The 16,010-nt window shown below is 53.6% G+C and overlaps 8 protein-coding genes across 8 annotated transcripts; 4 read left to right on the plus strand and 4 right to left on the minus strand.

The window, feature by feature from the left end:
* Positions 1-688: 688 nt before the first annotated feature.
* JN550_000811 (uncharacterized protein) lies at positions 689-1,696 on the minus strand (the record flags this gene model as incomplete). The annotated part of the gene is made up of 1 exon (XM_049320033.1): positions 689-1,696. The coding sequence occupies one exon, from the start codon at positions 1,694-1,696 to the stop codon at positions 689-691; it is 1,008 nt and encodes a 335-aa protein (XP_049176717.1).
* Positions 1,697-2,544: 848 nt separating this feature from the next.
* Positions 2,545-5,048, minus strand: JN550_000812 (uncharacterized protein; the record flags this gene model as incomplete). The annotated part of the gene is made up of 4 exons (XM_049320044.1): positions 2,545-2,637; positions 2,694-4,783; positions 4,841-4,927; positions 5,024-5,048. 4 exons carry the CDS (start codon positions 5,046-5,048, stop codon positions 2,545-2,547), a joined length of 2,295 nt encoding a protein of 764 aa, XP_049176718.1.
* Positions 5,049-5,731: 683 nt separating this feature from the next.
* Positions 5,732-6,439, plus strand: JN550_000813 (uncharacterized protein; the record flags this gene model as incomplete). Its single annotated transcript, XM_049320055.1, has 1 exon — positions 5,732-6,439. The coding sequence occupies one exon, from the start codon at positions 5,732-5,734 to the stop codon at positions 6,437-6,439; it is 708 nt and encodes a 235-aa protein (XP_049176719.1).
* Positions 6,440-6,685: 246 nt separating this feature from the next.
* JN550_000814 (uncharacterized protein) lies at positions 6,686-8,053 on the minus strand (the record flags this gene model as incomplete). The annotated part of the gene is made up of 4 exons (XM_049320066.1): positions 6,686-7,429; positions 7,509-7,572; positions 7,647-7,793; positions 7,854-8,053. The coding sequence occupies 4 exons, from the start codon at positions 8,051-8,053 to the stop codon at positions 6,686-6,688; spliced, it is 1,155 nt and encodes a 384-aa protein (XP_049176720.1).
* A 912-nt stretch (positions 8,054-8,965) lies between these two features.
* On the plus strand, positions 8,966-9,553 carry JN550_000815 (uncharacterized protein; the record flags this gene model as incomplete). The annotated part of the gene is made up of 2 exons (XM_049320077.1): positions 8,966-9,259; positions 9,320-9,553. The coding sequence occupies 2 exons, from the start codon at positions 8,966-8,968 to the stop codon at positions 9,551-9,553; spliced, it is 528 nt and encodes a 175-aa protein (XP_049176721.1).
* Positions 9,554-11,454: 1,901 nt separating this feature from the next.
* On the plus strand, positions 11,455-11,925 carry JN550_000816 (uncharacterized protein; the record flags this gene model as incomplete). The annotated part of the gene is made up of 2 exons (XM_049320089.1): positions 11,455-11,635; positions 11,714-11,925. The coding sequence occupies 2 exons, from the start codon at positions 11,455-11,457 to the stop codon at positions 11,923-11,925; spliced, it is 393 nt and encodes a 130-aa protein (XP_049176722.1).
* Positions 11,926-12,845: 920 nt separating this feature from the next.
* JN550_000817 (uncharacterized protein) lies at positions 12,846-13,796 on the minus strand (the record flags this gene model as incomplete). Its single annotated transcript, XM_049320100.1, has 1 exon — positions 12,846-13,796. The coding sequence occupies one exon, from the start codon at positions 13,794-13,796 to the stop codon at positions 12,846-12,848; it is 951 nt and encodes a 316-aa protein (XP_049176723.1).
* A 1,207-nt stretch (positions 13,797-15,003) lies between these two features.
* Positions 15,004-15,804, plus strand: JN550_000818 (uncharacterized protein; the record flags this gene model as incomplete). Its single annotated transcript, XM_049320111.1, has 1 exon — positions 15,004-15,804. The coding sequence occupies one exon, from the start codon at positions 15,004-15,006 to the stop codon at positions 15,802-15,804; it is 801 nt and encodes a 266-aa protein (XP_049176724.1).
* Positions 15,805-16,010: the final 206 nt, after the last annotated feature.

Raw genomic sequence — 16,010 nt, forward strand, 5'->3', positions numbered from 1 at the left:
GGGTTCAGTTCCCTGGCGCTCGTTCGCTCACTGCACGTGGAGACGCTGCTTAGATCCAAAATTTGTATATGAGCTCTCTTGGCGGGTGACGGTGATTGATGGAATAAGAGGGAAACATGTCCGTCGTCAGATTCTCCACACTGGGGTAGCAGGGCTCTCCACAGAATACCCCAAACTTCTCCGCACGGCTGCTAGAGCCGTAATTGCCCTACCAGGCTGCCAGGCCTGCGAGAATGTCGTGGAAAGCAAGCTTTCTTGGATTGGATGCTTGGATAAATGAACTAGCTTGGCACGGATCGTCTAGAATTGTTTGTATATTATCAGCGAATAGAGAATAACTCCGTAACATCTTGGCAGCTGGAAAACCGCGGACCAGAATGTCACTGCTATACTACAGCTGAAGGCGAACCATTGTCATTGGGTTATTAGCAAATCTACCCATGAATTCCCATGACCAACTTGCGTATCTGTGCTGCGTTTGTTGGCTTAGAAGTCTAAGCGTGCCTGACTACAGATTTATAATGCTCCGTAATTGTGTCAAACAAGCAACATCGGCGCTCTTCCAACCCAATGGTCTGGGTGCTCATCGACTCTTACTTTGAACAACGAAGAAGGAAGACATTTGATTATTCTTTGTGTATAACGACACTGTGCTCCGCTGCACTTACACTTCAGTTCACCATGCGACTTACAGCTTACTATCAACCCATACGGGCTTCCTCCGCTCCACAAAGCTCTTGACGCCCTCCCGCATGTTCTCGCCCTTTTCCATGCGGCCGTACCAGCCGTGAATCAGCATGTTGGTGCCGACCTCGGGCCCAACACCCTCCCAGCCAAGCTTGAGCCCCTCCCTGCTGACGACCACGGCGTCAGGGCTGTTGCCCGCTATGCGCGCGGCCCACTCGAGCGCCTTGGCCAGGACGCGGGTCCGGCCCAGGCCATCGGCGGCGGCGCCCTCCGCGTCGCCCGCGGGCACGACCTCGTTGACGAGCCCCCAGCGCCGCATCTCCTCGGCGCCGTATTTCTTGCCCCCGAGGGCCATCTCGGCGGCGCGCTGGCGGCCGACGCTGCGCACGAGGCGCGGCAGCGCTCCCGCCAGCGCGATGACGCCGATGGTGACCTCGGGCAGCCCGAAGACGGCGTCCTCCGACGCCAGCACCATGTCGCAGTTGATGGCCATCTCCATGCCGCCGCCGAGGCACAGGCCGTTAACGGCGGCCAGGATCGGCTTCTGGCCGCCGCGGTTGGACATGCCGCCGAAGCCGCCGCGCGGGAAGCGCGACGCCGGCATGTCGCGGGCGCCGGCACGCTGCTCTGACTCTGACGTGCTCCCGTCCGGCGTCGTCGAGGTCTGCGACGGCGCGCCGCTTACGGACTTCTGGGGGCCGGAGGTCCCGGCGCTGTTTAGCCCGTCCCACTCTTTCAGATCGGCGCCGGCGCAGAAAGCGCGGCCTGTGCCCGTGATAACAGCGACACGCAAGGCCGGTTCGTCATCGAACCAGTCCCAGAGGCGGCCGAGGGCAAAGTGCTGAGGCCGTGGAATGGCATTGAGGGAATCCGGGCGGTTAAGCGTCACGAGCAGGACGTGTGGTATGGGAAAGGAGACTTTTGCGTTGGGCACCTCCGGGGGACTGGTGTTCAGACGTGGTGGGGTGGGAACTCCTGGGGGGAGGTCGGCTGCCTTGGGCACAGACATTGCTGACAAGGCACTCTTTGGGATTAAGGCAAAAGCTGATATAGGCCGACGAGGGTTGTGAGAGGCCGTCGCTTTGATCAGCTTGCTGGCTGTCAATGTCGTCACTGGTTGTGGTCGCGGGAGCAGCGACTTCTGACACTGCTTATGAAAGGAGTGGCTCCAAGGTGATGCTGGGTAAAGAGCCTCGGGTAGTGTTTCCGGACAAAGAGGGACGTTGGATGAATATTGACAAACAGAGTACGTCAGACCGAACAAAATGTTGATATCGGAATAAAGTTGAATGGACCTGCGTCGTATCACAGCCCGTAACGCGGGGCCCCAGTAAATTGGCCTCGGTTCATCAAGCCAGACCCACATCTACCCCAGACGGCCCGGCCCCGCAAACCCTCGCCGCCCGCCACGAGTTACAGACTAGAGGCGTCTGCGTGGTAACTGTATATATAAACTTAATACCGGACGTTTATCGGCTTCCTAGATCCGACCGAGCAGCACCACGTGATAGCTGGTGGATGGGTATGTAAAGGGATCATGTAAATGCTATGGGAACAAGTACTCTGATCTGCCACAGGTGCCTGGAGTTGGATGCTAAGGAACAATTACATCAAAGGGCATTGGAAACACAGAAAGAGCCCAGACTCCTCTATTTGGCAGGGAGGCATAGAAATTATGTACATTTATGTATACATTCTGACCATAGTGAGGGTAGCCAAGTCGAGCCGAGCTTTGCATCCGACTTTTGCATCGAGGATAGTTGTGATCAACTTCTCTAAATATTTTTGCTCATAGGGTGAGCCCAAGATTTACCCCCGGTCCAACACCGATCAAGTCCTTCTGCCAGCGTCAACAGCTTACGCAGATAGGCCTCGCTTTTCACTCTCAGTGTAGAAAATTACCATGCGCCATAACTTCTTAACTAAAGCCTCCGCCTCATCATCCAGAGCCTGTGGGCGGTGTTAGTTTCAAGTTTTGCAAAGAAACCAGACGGGGTTCAACATACCTCAGCCAATGTGTCCACCAACTCGGCTGGCTTGCCATGCTTTCTGAGATGCTCCTCCACAACCTCGATCAAAAGTTCCTCTTGCACACCGAGATATTCAACCAACTTCTTCTCGACGAATGGCCGCAGTTTGTCACGAATAACACCTTCGTCCAAGAAGTCCCACTTGACATCCCACTCCCAAAGGCCGTCCTTTTCGTTGGGGATCTCCTGGGCAAGAGCACGCACGGCTTGCTCGCGCTCCTCGGTTGACATACCCGCGGCATCAGCTGGCTCGAACTTGATCGGGATGATCGTCCGCTTCTTGTTGTCCTCTTCTTCATCCTCCAACAGGCCTTCCACCTCAGCGACCGTCTTTCGCTGAGGAGCGGCACGTTGGGCCTGGGCACGTTGAGCGGCTGCTCCAAGCGACAACTTGAAGGGTTGCGGTGCCGAAACGCCGGGTCTGCTTGTTTGCCGCTCAATTTCGCGGGCCTGCTCGTTGAGGAATGAGTCGGCCATGCCTCTTGCTTGCTCTCGCTCAGCCTCCTCGTGCAGTCGATCCTGGGTTTCCGCGGCGCGGTCGGCATCATCAGCGGCCACTTCTCGGGCACGGAAGGCAGTCCTGTTTCGGATCCACGCACTTCTGTCGTTATAATACTCCTCCTTCTTCCGCGCAGCCTCAGCCTCGTCGTCAAAGTGCTTAAGCCGATGCAGCGTCTCCTCTCTCCTCTTGGCGAGCTCAACGTCGTCCGTCTCGTCACGATCCTTCTCTCTCTCTAGAGCAGCAGCTCGAGACCTCTCTCTGTTGAGCCACCTACGCTCAGCATCCAAGTACAGCTTCTCGGTCTCTGCCTCCTGCTTCGCAACACGCCTGCGTTCCAGCTCATCGTCACTCGCGTCGGTCTCCTCATCTTCGCGGTTAATGCTAAGGCCACCATTCGTGATGCCGCCGTTGACAAAGTTGACAGATCTGTTGTAGTCTTTGCCGAGGTCGGATTTCTGTCCCTTAGGGCCTGACGGGGCATTGGGCACACCGCGCGGTCCCAGAGGAGTGGTGTTGGCGCCTACTCCAGTAGGTGGAGGCGACGCTAGCCTTGAAGGTCTGTTGCCTGCTGCGCGTTGCCGCTCCATGGCCTCCAACTCCTCCTCCCTCTTCAACCGCTCCAGGTCTCGCTTGATGCTCCGTTCCCTGAAGGCTGCAATCTCTGCTGCGACGGTCTCACGCATCTCAGCGGGAATGTCGGCCAGCTCATCCTCCTGGGCCAGGGGGATGTTGACCACCTCGACGTTTTCTCCATTCTGGCCAGAGCCATCGCCCATGGCTACATCGCCATCCGCGTCTGCTCCTGATTTCACGGGAGGATAGAAGAAGTTGCGAACAGTCTGCTTCAACGCACCTATGGCCGCACTGAGTCTGTCCTCGGCTTCCGACTCATTCGTCCGACCTTCTCTGTAGGATTCGAGGTAGTTCATGGAGTTCTCGTCCAGCTTGAACAGCAGCGTAGTCTTGTCAAACCCTTCGTAGCTATCGTCGGCGTCGGGGGGCGCTTCTGCAGGGGCCTGTTTCTTGGTGGGTATTTGTATCTCCCTCAGAAGTTCCGAGGCTACCCACAATGATTCAGCATCTTCGAACTGGGCGAAGCCGAAGGATGCCTCCTTGCCGGCCGCATCGGCCGCTCTCTCCCACTTGCGCAGGTTGCCAACAATATTCAGAATTTCCTCGATGCCCTTGTTGCCGCCAATGCCATCCATACTACCTTGCACGAACATGGTGCGAACGATCTCCTCCTTTGTCGGCGGCACCAAAGCTTGCATGTTGTCGCGGATAGCCTGTCGGGTCTGGTCCATGCCGCGTTCCACGCCTAGACCTGGACGGGGACCGGCGGACTTGGGAGTCTCGCTGTCGCTGCGGCTAGGGAAACCCGTAGCGGCTGGCTTGGGCGGGAGGGTGCCGAGTCGGATGACAGGGGCATTGAAGTTTATATTGGGCATGTTCGGGGGAGCTTGAAAGTTTGAAGGCAAGCCGCTGGGTCGATTAGCTTGATTGATATTCGGCTGCTGAACGCCAGGCGGCGCCATTCCCGGGGCAGACATGCCTGGAGGAGGTCCTGCGTTTGGCGTATTAGTTCCCAACTGCCTTGGCCGTGGTGGCGCGCACAACTTACCAAGACCCGGAGGGGTGGACATGCCCGGAGGCGGGCCATTTGCTCCAGGGTATGAGTTGTACGTGGGAGGAGGCCCAAAGCCGGGCACTGGAAGAGAGGTAAAGGGTCAGCGACGGTTGCAGGACGTGGATATGGGGGGCGGCGCATGGACGAGGCTGCGCGCATGGCAATGGCTGAACTCACCTCCTCCGTACGGGTTGTACGCCATGGTCGGCTGCGTTCGTTGCGTCGATGGCGAGGCCGAGGCGACGTAGAAGTCCGTGTACCTGCTCGCGCGCGTGTGCTGGTCGAAATTCGCGGTCCTGGTCCGCCCTTCGATGTGCGTAGCGATGATGCTTGGTGTGGAAGACGTCGTCGTTCTGGCAGGATGCAGTTCTGCAAAGCTCCAAATTAGCTTTGGAGGCCGAAGGCGCCCTATCCACTGCCAGCCTAGCGCCTGGCAGGCCTGTTCCCGCAGAAAGGTGAGCTAAGATGGGCGCTGCACGGCAGCACAGGCGAACAGGCACAGGCCTGACAGGGGACGCAGGGACGCTGAAGGGTTGGCAGATCTGGTAGAGTGCTCCAATGCACTGGGCTGACTGGCCAGGGGGCCCGTCGCGGGTGGGGCGCCACTCCCTGCCCTCCAATGAGCCCCCTGTCGGTCTGGGCGAGGTCGCCTTAGCGTACCTTGACACGGAGCTCAAGATTCTCCTCCGCCGACGAAATTCAGTCCTCCGGCTCGGGCAAGGTTGAACGGACTACGGTGCAGGAGGGAGCTCATTGTGCTAGAAGGGAGAGTTGCGCTCTGTGTACATCGCCTCCGCTTCCAATTCGTCTGGAGCTGGCCAGTCCGGGCAATCCAACATGTGAGAAAACCCGGGGAACACCTCACCGACACCATCGATAGCTAACATGGCCTGGTCCCAAAGGGCGAACGAAATAACTCGAGTCGCCCACGCGGCGATGCGATCCGCACAAGCCTTCAGGACGATACCCTCGCGATCATATTCTCTCCTTGCCGCACAGAGACAACCGTCTCCGTCTGCACTCCTCGCTCCCCTACGAGGACTCAGCCTCAATGCCTCGCAGCGCCGCTCCCAAGCCGACTGGGCCTCGCCCTCGCGCCGCGGCAAGACTGAACACGCCATCGACGCCAAAATCAGAAAGCCGCCGCGAAATCGGGACGGCACCCGGACGGCATCGATCCTGGACCGCCTTGACGCAGACGACACCGGCCTTCCCCAGCGCAACATATTCGACGCCGTAGATGACTTCGACTACACTCAGGACTTCCAGAGGGGCGAGCTGGACAAGAAGCGTCGTGGTGACACCGACAGCCTGACCGATATCGTCGCCAACTACCCGTCCATCCGCTGCGTGCCCCGCACTGGACGTACCATCCAGGTGTCCAAGGGCGCCGACGTTGCCCGCTCCTTCAAGCTGCTCAACATGCAGTGCACCGCCAACCGCGTCCGCCAGGATTTCAGCCGACAAAAATTCCACGAGCGTGGCGGTCTGAAGAGGAAGAGGCTCGCCAGCGAGAGGTGGCGAAGAAGGTTCAAGAAAGGTTTCCAGGCCACGTGTAAGAGAGTCGACGAACTGAGGCGCCAGGGGTGGTAAGGAGTCTACAACACCACAGGGTGAACGGCATTCCACGGACAGGAAGTATACCGCCAGAGGAGACGGAAATTTGAGCAGCAAACACCGTGTACATTTATCAAGAAGTTCAATGCACAGCGCCCAGAGACGGCAGCACATAGAATTCATCTGTAAGATCAAGTGTACATATCATATCCAAACATGATAAGCGACTCCATCTCCTTTTGCGAAACTCAGGCAGTCTGCTAGATCTCTACGCCGATGTGATCAGACATACACATAGCAGAAAGCCCCGTCGATCCCACCCATGGTGTCCAACGCATCACCCAGCCGGACACTTTCCCCGAGCACCCCTAGGTCCAACACGTCATCTGCCGTTCCATTGCGGCTAGGCGGGCTGTTTCCAGGCGTGATGGTGCCGCCCACATCTCTCAGCCTCCTCTCCAGCCCTTCATCTCCCTCCCCGAGCATCTGCCAGATCCAGTATACCCGGTCGATCATGCCATGATGCAGGTAGAAGACCGGATCTCCGGGCGCCACGAAAAAGTCACCCCCGGGGTCGCCGCCGATGGTGAAGTGGCCAGCCGTGTGGACGCCCCACTCGCCGAGCTCCGCGCGCCCGTTCATGACTGTCTGAAACGTGAGTACATCAGGGCTGTCCTCAATCAGCCGCTCTGTGTAGTTGACCGCTGTCTCGCGCGCGGCGTGGACGTTGACATCGCGCCGCAGGCAGCGCGGGTTGTAGCCCAGCCCGTCGGCCTGCGGGTTGGCCGGCACGTCTGGCAGCCCCGCGAATACGGGGCCCAGGTTAACGCTCATGTTGGCAAATGGCCCCGTGGTCACGCAACCGCCGCCCTCGGCTGGCGGGATCACGTTGTAAGGTGGTGGATAGAGCGGCAGCTGTAGCCCGGGGTACGGCGAGAAGATCCCGTTGCCGGACAGGCTGGTTGCGCTTCCGTCGAAGATGGGCGAATCCAGGGGAGAAGAGGCATAGCGGCCCCAGTTCCAGTACTAGCCAAACATCAGATACAATATCTGGGAAGTTAGATTATAGATAGGTCGCCCACAGGTTGAAAGCCTCGGTACCCACACTCATCTCTGAGCGCTTTCTCGTACAACCAAACAAAGTACCGATGCCAAGTAAGGAAGTTTGCCTATCTGTGGGTCAGAATTTCCTTGTGCCATGGAAAAAAAGAATACTCGGTTTCCCACTGTAGCGTGAATAGACCCGGACATCTGGATGTGCACCGCTACGAAATCGTCGAATCTACTCCGTGCACCCGGAACGGCACCGGGATCTGATCTCGGCGGCAGTGACTGCAGACATAGAACAGCGTCGATGTACTCTGAGCGCTCGCCATTGCTGAGGTCGCCCCTGCGATCTCCTCGTCAGCAAAGGCAGTCTCTGCATATCTCAGAGCCCATGAATAATCACCATTCATAACGCCTCGCGGCCGTCTCGAGGTTGCATCCGCCCGGTGCCGGGTGTTCCTGAAGATAATGAGCCAAGTTAGACAAGCCTTGCTCAGCCAGACGGTCTACCACGTCTTTGTGATAGTTTTGTGTGCCTTTCTTGCTCGAGGCAAAACCAAAGAGTATTAGAATAGTCACGAGAGGACGTAGCAAGCTCTGCATTTTGCCTCGTGCTGTCCAGGAGCCTCTAGAGTCGGCTTTTCTCGTCATCTGTTCTGGGAAATTTTATCTTGCGCATTTCCCGTCCAAACGTATTAGTTCAAGGTCGTCCACAATGTTCCGACGGTGAACTTCCAGGAGGCACGCGCGGAAGGACGGGCGGGAGTGCCCAGCATGGCGACATCGTCATTGGCTCGGTAAGAGACATGGCGGGCCAGGCTCTCCTAACGTCGTATTGGAGGCGCCGGTACAATTGGTCTAGATTCAGGGCCTCTTCTAATTCACCAGATCTATTCGAGACTATCAGACGTCTTATCGTGCCGAGACAGGGCGATGATTGAACTGCGTTCAAGAGGATTGCGGATGTGGGACCCTATCGGAAAATTACCATCAAAGCCAACTGAAATAAGATGTGTGCAACTATCACGGCGATAGAGAGCGAATGACTGTTTGTATAGGGAAGTACGGGGATGCTTTCTCCTGCCTGAATAGGCCCATTCGGTTGAACCCAATTGGTGCCAACTGTTGGCTGGTACTCCATGACTGGATCTGTAGGCTGTAGAAACTATAACGACCAACGTCCTGCGCATTTTTCCCTACAAGGAATAAGTCATTCGCATCACAAAGCCCTCGCAGAAATCCCTGGATGCTAAGTGCGTTGTTACGTCCATTGTATTACTTTCCAAGGGTCTGGTCGTGGCCTGGTCAGCTGGGAGATGGAACCGACTTCGCCATTCACTAAAGCCCCCCCACTTAATTCGCCGCCATCCCGGATGGGCAAAGGCGTTCGTACACCCGTAAAACACCCTCCGAGCTTGGGTCGGCGCAGGTGACACAATGGCTCACCCAACACCGTAGTGGCCACCTCTTTACGATGCCATTTGAGCACTCTGTCCTTGCCGAGATTTTGTGATAATGGCAGCGCCGTTCCTGGCGTCCAATCGACGCGGGGACGCCTGGTTCTTTGTGGGCCTTGCTTCATCCTTCCCCAATATCACAGATCCAGCCGAGGGCACCGTCGCCGATATGCGGTTCTGCGGCCAGGACCTCGCACCCAGCTGCAAGGTCTTCCAAGTCCCGCGAGCGGACAGCTCCCAGGCGTCTGAGGTCGACCAGGTCGAGATCGTCGAAGCAACGCTTGCTGCAAGGGATCTTAAAGACCAGGTCCTCGTGTTCCGATACAAGGACAAGTTTCATGCCGTAAATAACGTGAGTTTATCCGAAGTTTTATTAAGACTTGATGGATACCGTTAACGAGTACGGTTCTAGCAATGCCCTCATTCGTCATATCCACTGTCCAACGGCACGCCATTTGACATTGAGGACTTTGGGGTCGTTCTGAGCGCGGGAATCACGTGCCCGAAGCATGGGTGGTCTTTCGACTTGTTCTCGGGGAACGCGGACCGTGGGACTTACAAGTTGAGCTTATGGGAAATTCAAGTACGACCTGCAAGGGAAGATGAGCAGGAGGTTTGGGTCAGAAGGAAGCAGCGGATAGGATAAAAAAACCGCGAATGTATGGGCGTGCAATGCATCCTGGCCGCGGTAAACTATTGATAGAAAAGGTATGATGCAGTGCAAGTACATGGCCCCGTCGAAAATGGCAACCAACAACAGAACTTGTGGTATGCTTATAATCAATGTGAATCGTCAGCTAGGGAATGGGAGAGGGGACTTCGGGAGGGTTGGGGATCTCAGCCAACCAAGGTCTATGAAGCAGCCTTAGGAGTTGGAAGTATGCCTCGTGAACAGAGCCGAGCCCCTGGATTGATACTAGGGTATGAGATGCTTATATTACATAGCAAGATCCTACGCAATACGAGACTGCGAGATGTTGGGTGATAATGGCAGTTCGCAAGTGGACTGGTCCAACTTGCAGCGACCGTCCAGCCGGCTAATCTTTGACGTTACTATCTGCGGGATCCGGACTCCCTGATATGAGTACTGGCACGACCCGCATGCTACTTCAATACTGGTGCTACGATTCATATCATCTTGTTGTCCTAATAAAATCACTCTGCAAAGCAAATGCATAAGTAGATTATGCATCTAAGGGAGTGGAGCAGATTCTCCCACCACCCCATCAACGCGGTGGCCCCGCGGCGATGGTATTGCACCAATCGACCTACAACTCTATCGGCCAGATAGTCCTGAACTTTTGTGGATTAATGAGCTGCACCAGCTTTCAGCATCTTTTCTCTCTTGAATGAAACACAACCCGACTCAGCTGCCGCTACGAAAACCGGTTTGGCACAACTCAGACATAACGTTCACACACGGTCTGCATATTCCCGGCCTAACCGACTCTCTATGCCGACGTTCAGGGACCTTTAGAGCGCGTTCTGACAGGTATTCGGCCTGTTGTGCATCATATCTGCATTTCCTTTTGTCGGCTTCCCCATACCCAGTAAATCTTGGGTCATCTATTATGCTGATAAGAACGAATGGCTATCGAAGCTTTCTGGACGCAAATTAAGCCCCAAACAGGCAGGATATACCGGGTCTCTTTTACGAATTACAGTTGGTGTTTGCTGTTTACATCCAGTCACGCGTGATGCCACCTTGGTCCTGAATGGAGCCGTGGTGTGCCGAGGTACTATGTTAGCATATCGTGATGGGCGCTCAATGGGACCGCAGTGGGTCATGCTAAGCGCCATCACGCTATGTCTCGTGCTTGGTAGATGATAATAATTACGAATCTGTGATGAATGGGGGCTTGATTACGGATCCTCACAACCGATCATTCATAAGAAGCATTGAATGCATCATACCCCGAATTAGATATGACACACCACTGACTAGCTTAGGATACTATACAATCCTAGAGTGTTTCTCATCAGGGAAATATATAAGTCGTGTCACAATGAAGACTGTAAGGCTTCTAGGGTAGATGCAGCTAAGGGACTGATACAACTAGTATGCTGATTTACGTGGGGAGGTAGATCAAGTTATATTTCGCTGAGCTTGCCGACGTTACCCATTTTGGCATTTCTACGATCATTCCGCCAGCTATTGGCCATTAGCTAAACAGCACAGACGAGTTTACCGCGGCTGTCCTCGGGGTGGTGGGGGCATTGGACCAAGGACCGAATACTTGGCCAGGGGAGACAATATCCGAAAGTGCGGGGCGCGTCTCGGAGCTTGGAATATGCATTAATCCAGGGGAGCTGCATATAATCTATCATTCTAACCAATGTGTTGTTTCGTACTTCAAATCTGAATTTTTTTTAAGTTTTGAATTGTCTAGTCCGGTGCTACTCGTATCTATCCTACTTTGCCAACGGCAGCATCCACCCCGTACCATGGCCCCCTTCACCATTAACAATGACGAATTCAGCCATCTCAGAGGCGCTGTAGTTATTGTCACCGGTGGATCGTCTGGGATCGGTCTCGCTTGCGTTAAAATGCTACTTAACCAAGGTGCCCACGTTGTGATAGGTGAAATTCGGGCACCTCCTCCTGAGGTCCTAGCAGGCGGTGTGGTTTTCGTGTCGGTTGATGTGACCTCTTGGCGGGATCTCAAGATCATGTTCGAAACTACTTGGGATACGTTTGGTCGCGTTGATCACGTCTTTGCAAATGCAGGTATGAACCTGGAAATGGGAGATGGACTCATAGAGAAGATACGTGAGAAGTCTATGCAAATACTGACAACCTTCACAGGTATCGAAGGACGTGAAAACTACGTTGGTGATCAACATGAAAATGAACTTGATCTCAAAGAGCCCAACCATCTGACTGTGCAGATTAATTTAATTGGCATACTTAATACAACACATCTTGCCATTCATTATATCAGGAAAAGCCATAATGGCGGGAGTATTGTTATGACTGCTTCCGCATCTTGTACGATCCATGAAATGCTCCAGACCTAAAACAGGAACTAATAGTACTTTACCAAGCATTCCAGCGATATAGTGCTGTGGATTACAGTAGGTGAACCCCAACGTAACCTGCCTGAGCAAGGTCTCTAACATGTCAAAGCCACAGCGAAGCACGGGGTTCTCGGTAAATCATCACCGATGTTATTTCCAGAGATTCACTAATATGTGCAGGTTTCATGCGTGGACTTGCAAGCCATCTGCATCCGAACGTGCCCATAAGGGTCAATTCGATAGCCCCAAGTTGGACAGAGACAGGACTGGTACCAGCCGACGTGTGTAAAGCAGCTGGGGTTCCCGTGCAGTCAGCAGATGTCGTCGCACGATCAGTACTTGTCTTAATGGCGGACCAAAAACGTAATCAGCAGGTGATATACTCTGTTTCCGGTATATACACGGAGATTGAGAATGATCTACTGAAGGCTGCGGATAGTATTAGGCCAAAGGAAACTTCAGAAGACGAAGATTTTCATCTGCTCATGAAACATCTAGCCATGGCCTAGCAGGGTGCGGGATACGTTTTCACTTTAAAACGCCACATAAGCAGCTTGGATTTGCATCAAGAGCTATTATTATCTCAGGTGAACCCAATCCTAGGTTCATGCTTAGACTGACTGACAAGTGGTTTGTGAAAGGTGTAGCGCTTGGCGTTTGTGAATCAGTCTGACAATGTGTAAGTCTGGGCGCCTTTGCTCGGGAGGGAATGATCATTTCCTCCAAAGGGCAGGGGTCACTCCGGCCAGTTGGAGCTAACAGCCTATCCGACGCACAGATCACTCCCTATGTTGCGAATGCCACGAATTATTACGTGGATTATATAAAGCCCTCCTCTCTTTAGACGCCTTAAATAAACTACTTGTGCTAACATGTAGATTGACTTTTAATCAATTTGTCAACTGTAGGAGATGGTGTTTTTAATCCACATATGCAGCCTTGTTTTCCTCAACCCACGTGGAAAAATTGGTAGGCTGCCGACCAGTATACTTTTGGATGTTTCCAATCGCCTCCTCGTAAATAGGACCCACGTAACCTGTGGCACTTATGCCTCCTTCGGCTCTGGCCTTGAGATCTCTGACTAGAGACTTGGCCCCCGGCTCCGGCGCGCCGATCTCCTCAATGTAGAAACGTACGCCTTGCTCGTCGTCTAGTTCCACGATCTCAAACTCCTTCCCGATGGCCTTGCCGACGATCTCTGCGGCGTCACGTTGTGACATGGCGTGGGGTCCTAGTAGTTTTACAACATTTCGTCCAGCCTTTGTTTCAAGATGTTGAGGTCCCTCAACAAGAAGAGCCCCACACACCCTACCGATGTCTCCAGGAGAGATGAAGTCAAACAAAGCTGCCGAATAGATAAGTTCGAATTTGCCTTTACGGATTGAAGCCTTCCAGCCCAATGTATTGGTGTTGAAATAGCCAGGTCGGACCATAATGTAGTTTTCGGAATCGAATGCTTCTCTTATGGCGATTTCGACCCGAGCATGTTGCCAAGCGATGAAGTCTTTCTGGGGAATGCTGTGCAGGTCTCCCACAACGCTGGAGCTGCTGAGAAAAACGACAAAGTCCACACCGCCGGCCTTGAGCGCTTCAATGCTGGGATTCATCGGTGCCCCAAAGATCAGGTAAAGAAATGCCCGCTTCGCTTTAGTCTTGCGCACAACAGCAAGTACGGTTTCGGGTTTTGTGAGATCGGCATATACCCTCTCGAAGCCTGCCTCTTTCTCCTGCTGGGAAGTGAAACCGGGAATTTCCTTCTGCACGTCCCGCATTGCAAGGAACACTTTCATACCCTTTGCTTGCGCGAATTGTGCAGCAGCAGAAGCGACATGGCCTGTCGGGCCAAATACGATGGTGTTGATTGAGGTCATTGTGAAGGTGGCGGTTTACTTTCGATATGCAAACAACGCGAATTGAGTTTGACAGATTTGACAGCTTGTGATGTATAATGGAAGAGTTTATATTTATAAAGAAACGGTGTGGCCATACGATTCTTGCGATTTCGCCAGAATGTAACACGAATGTCAATTGGTTCGGCCTTTAGTTCGTATACCCGACACACTTTGGTTGACCCTCCTTCGGACTACGTAGCGCCCCGGTTTTTCCGGATCGTGATGAATGGTGCTAAATGCTGACAATTGTCTCACACATTTGTAAGCGCCAAAAGGCGAGAAGCGAAAACGCCACAGTGTCTGATATCTTGTTTCTCTTTTGCTTTATTCTCGTTTGAATTAAATTTTGCATTGTAGTAGTACGGATCCGATGCTTTCCATATCTGGATATTGTGCTCGCCTCCAGACCGTCCTCGTTGGCATCAACGTAAGCCCAAATAAGCTTTCTCAGTGACGGTTTGTCATTGCCAGCGACCGCGGTAGAACGCAGATCATACGTCTAGCTTCAAGGGTCATCGAGCAGACTCGGAAAGAGCTCATTGCCTGAAGTAAATCAGAGCTCCTTTCAATCGGCAATGTAGATATAGTCGGTGAAGCTTAAACGGGTCAGCTTTACTCGGCAACGCGCTCAACTTCTGTTTACAGTGAAAAGTATAAGGTACCTGCACAGCCTCTAGTTATCAAAATACTGATTACCCTTGAGTCTCGCTAGATCTTACTAGACTTGTTTGGTGTTTGATTCGTCATACGCAAGAAAGTCCTTTCATGTACACGTTATGGAGTTCCAGTATTGAGCGCAGCACGCACGTGTATAGCAAATGGCAATGTGCCTTGGTTGTTCTTTCTAAACACAGACTATACATAACCTTTACCATGCCCGAAATTATCAATGCAACTGTGATCACTGCTATTCTTCCTTGCATTACTGGAGTCTCCAGATGAGGGAGATGTGTCGAAGGTCCCATTGGCCACTGCAGGATGTGCGCCAAAGGCACGTGCACGTCACACGGATATTTGGGCCACCTCTCTGAGACTATAATCCACGCATCTATTTCTGTAGACATGATGCAGCGCCATGGAAACCTCTGATGATCTTTTTCTATCGTTACCATCGGGTTGCCGAATCTGTTACCGGGTGTTCGGTAAACTGTCATATCCAGCCATAAGTATTACCCCGGGTTACGGCATGGCTATGACACAGAAGAGCGGGGATCTTGTCCGATTGCTGAGTCCACCGGACAGCCCTCATTACGTTATTCGCTACGACCCTCGCGACACTGGTCTCTCATCCTCGTTTCCCAGGCCGACTGATGGGTCGTTGGTATACACGCTTGATGACTTGGTCGACGACGTCCTAGGCCTTGTCGCCCACCTCAAGCTCAACCGTGTTCACATAGTTGGGTCGAGCATGGGTGGGCCTATCGCTTGGTTGACTGCTAGCCGTCTACCCGACGTCGTCCGGAGCCTAGCACTCGTTGTCACAAGTCCGACTGGGCGAATACAAAATGGCACAGATAACTTGCCACCAGTGTATGTTGAGGGGTCATACTTGGTCAGCGAGGCATTTGATATTCCCGATGACTTGGATGATGATGAGGGCTGGATCAATTCATACACACGACTTCACCTCGCACTAGCGACCCGGCCCCCCACAGACGAAGAGAGGGCCGAAGCGAGACACGAGTCAGAGGTCACATATCGCCGGGAGAAGGAAAGCGGGACGATTTGGACCAAATGGAACCACTCTGACGCGGCAAGTGTGAGATGGCCGTGCGAGGCATTAAAGGGCATTAATTGCCCAACGGTTGTTACTCACGCAGCCAAGGACCAAATATTCCCGCTGGCACACGCGGAAGCCCTGAGGGACGATGTGAAAGGGGCAACGCTGGTGGTTATTGAGGACTGCGGGCACGAACTGCCTCATCGTGTTCGCGGCCAGCTCTCAGAAGTAATTCTTGCGAACATCAGGAAGGGAGAGAACCTATGACTACCTGCAGCGCAATTGGGACAGGGTGCTTCTGCCCTCATCCGAGACAAGGTCGATCAAGTATGCGATGTGAGAAGAGACTTCTAAGGGGTTGGTCGAAGCTACATTATATGGATACCGCCATTGATACAAGACCATTGTAATATTTGGTAAGGAGTGTGGGAGCGATACCGTGATGTTTTATTCAATAGTTTTCTTAGCACTCG

This window comes from Neoarthrinium moseri (genome assembly GCF_022829205.1).
Source record: "Neoarthrinium moseri strain CBS 164.80 chromosome Unknown scaffold2_Wmoseri_CBS_16480, whole genome shotgun sequence".
Classification (NCBI taxonomy): domain Eukaryota; kingdom Fungi; phylum Ascomycota; class Sordariomycetes; order Amphisphaeriales; family Apiosporaceae; genus Neoarthrinium; species Neoarthrinium moseri.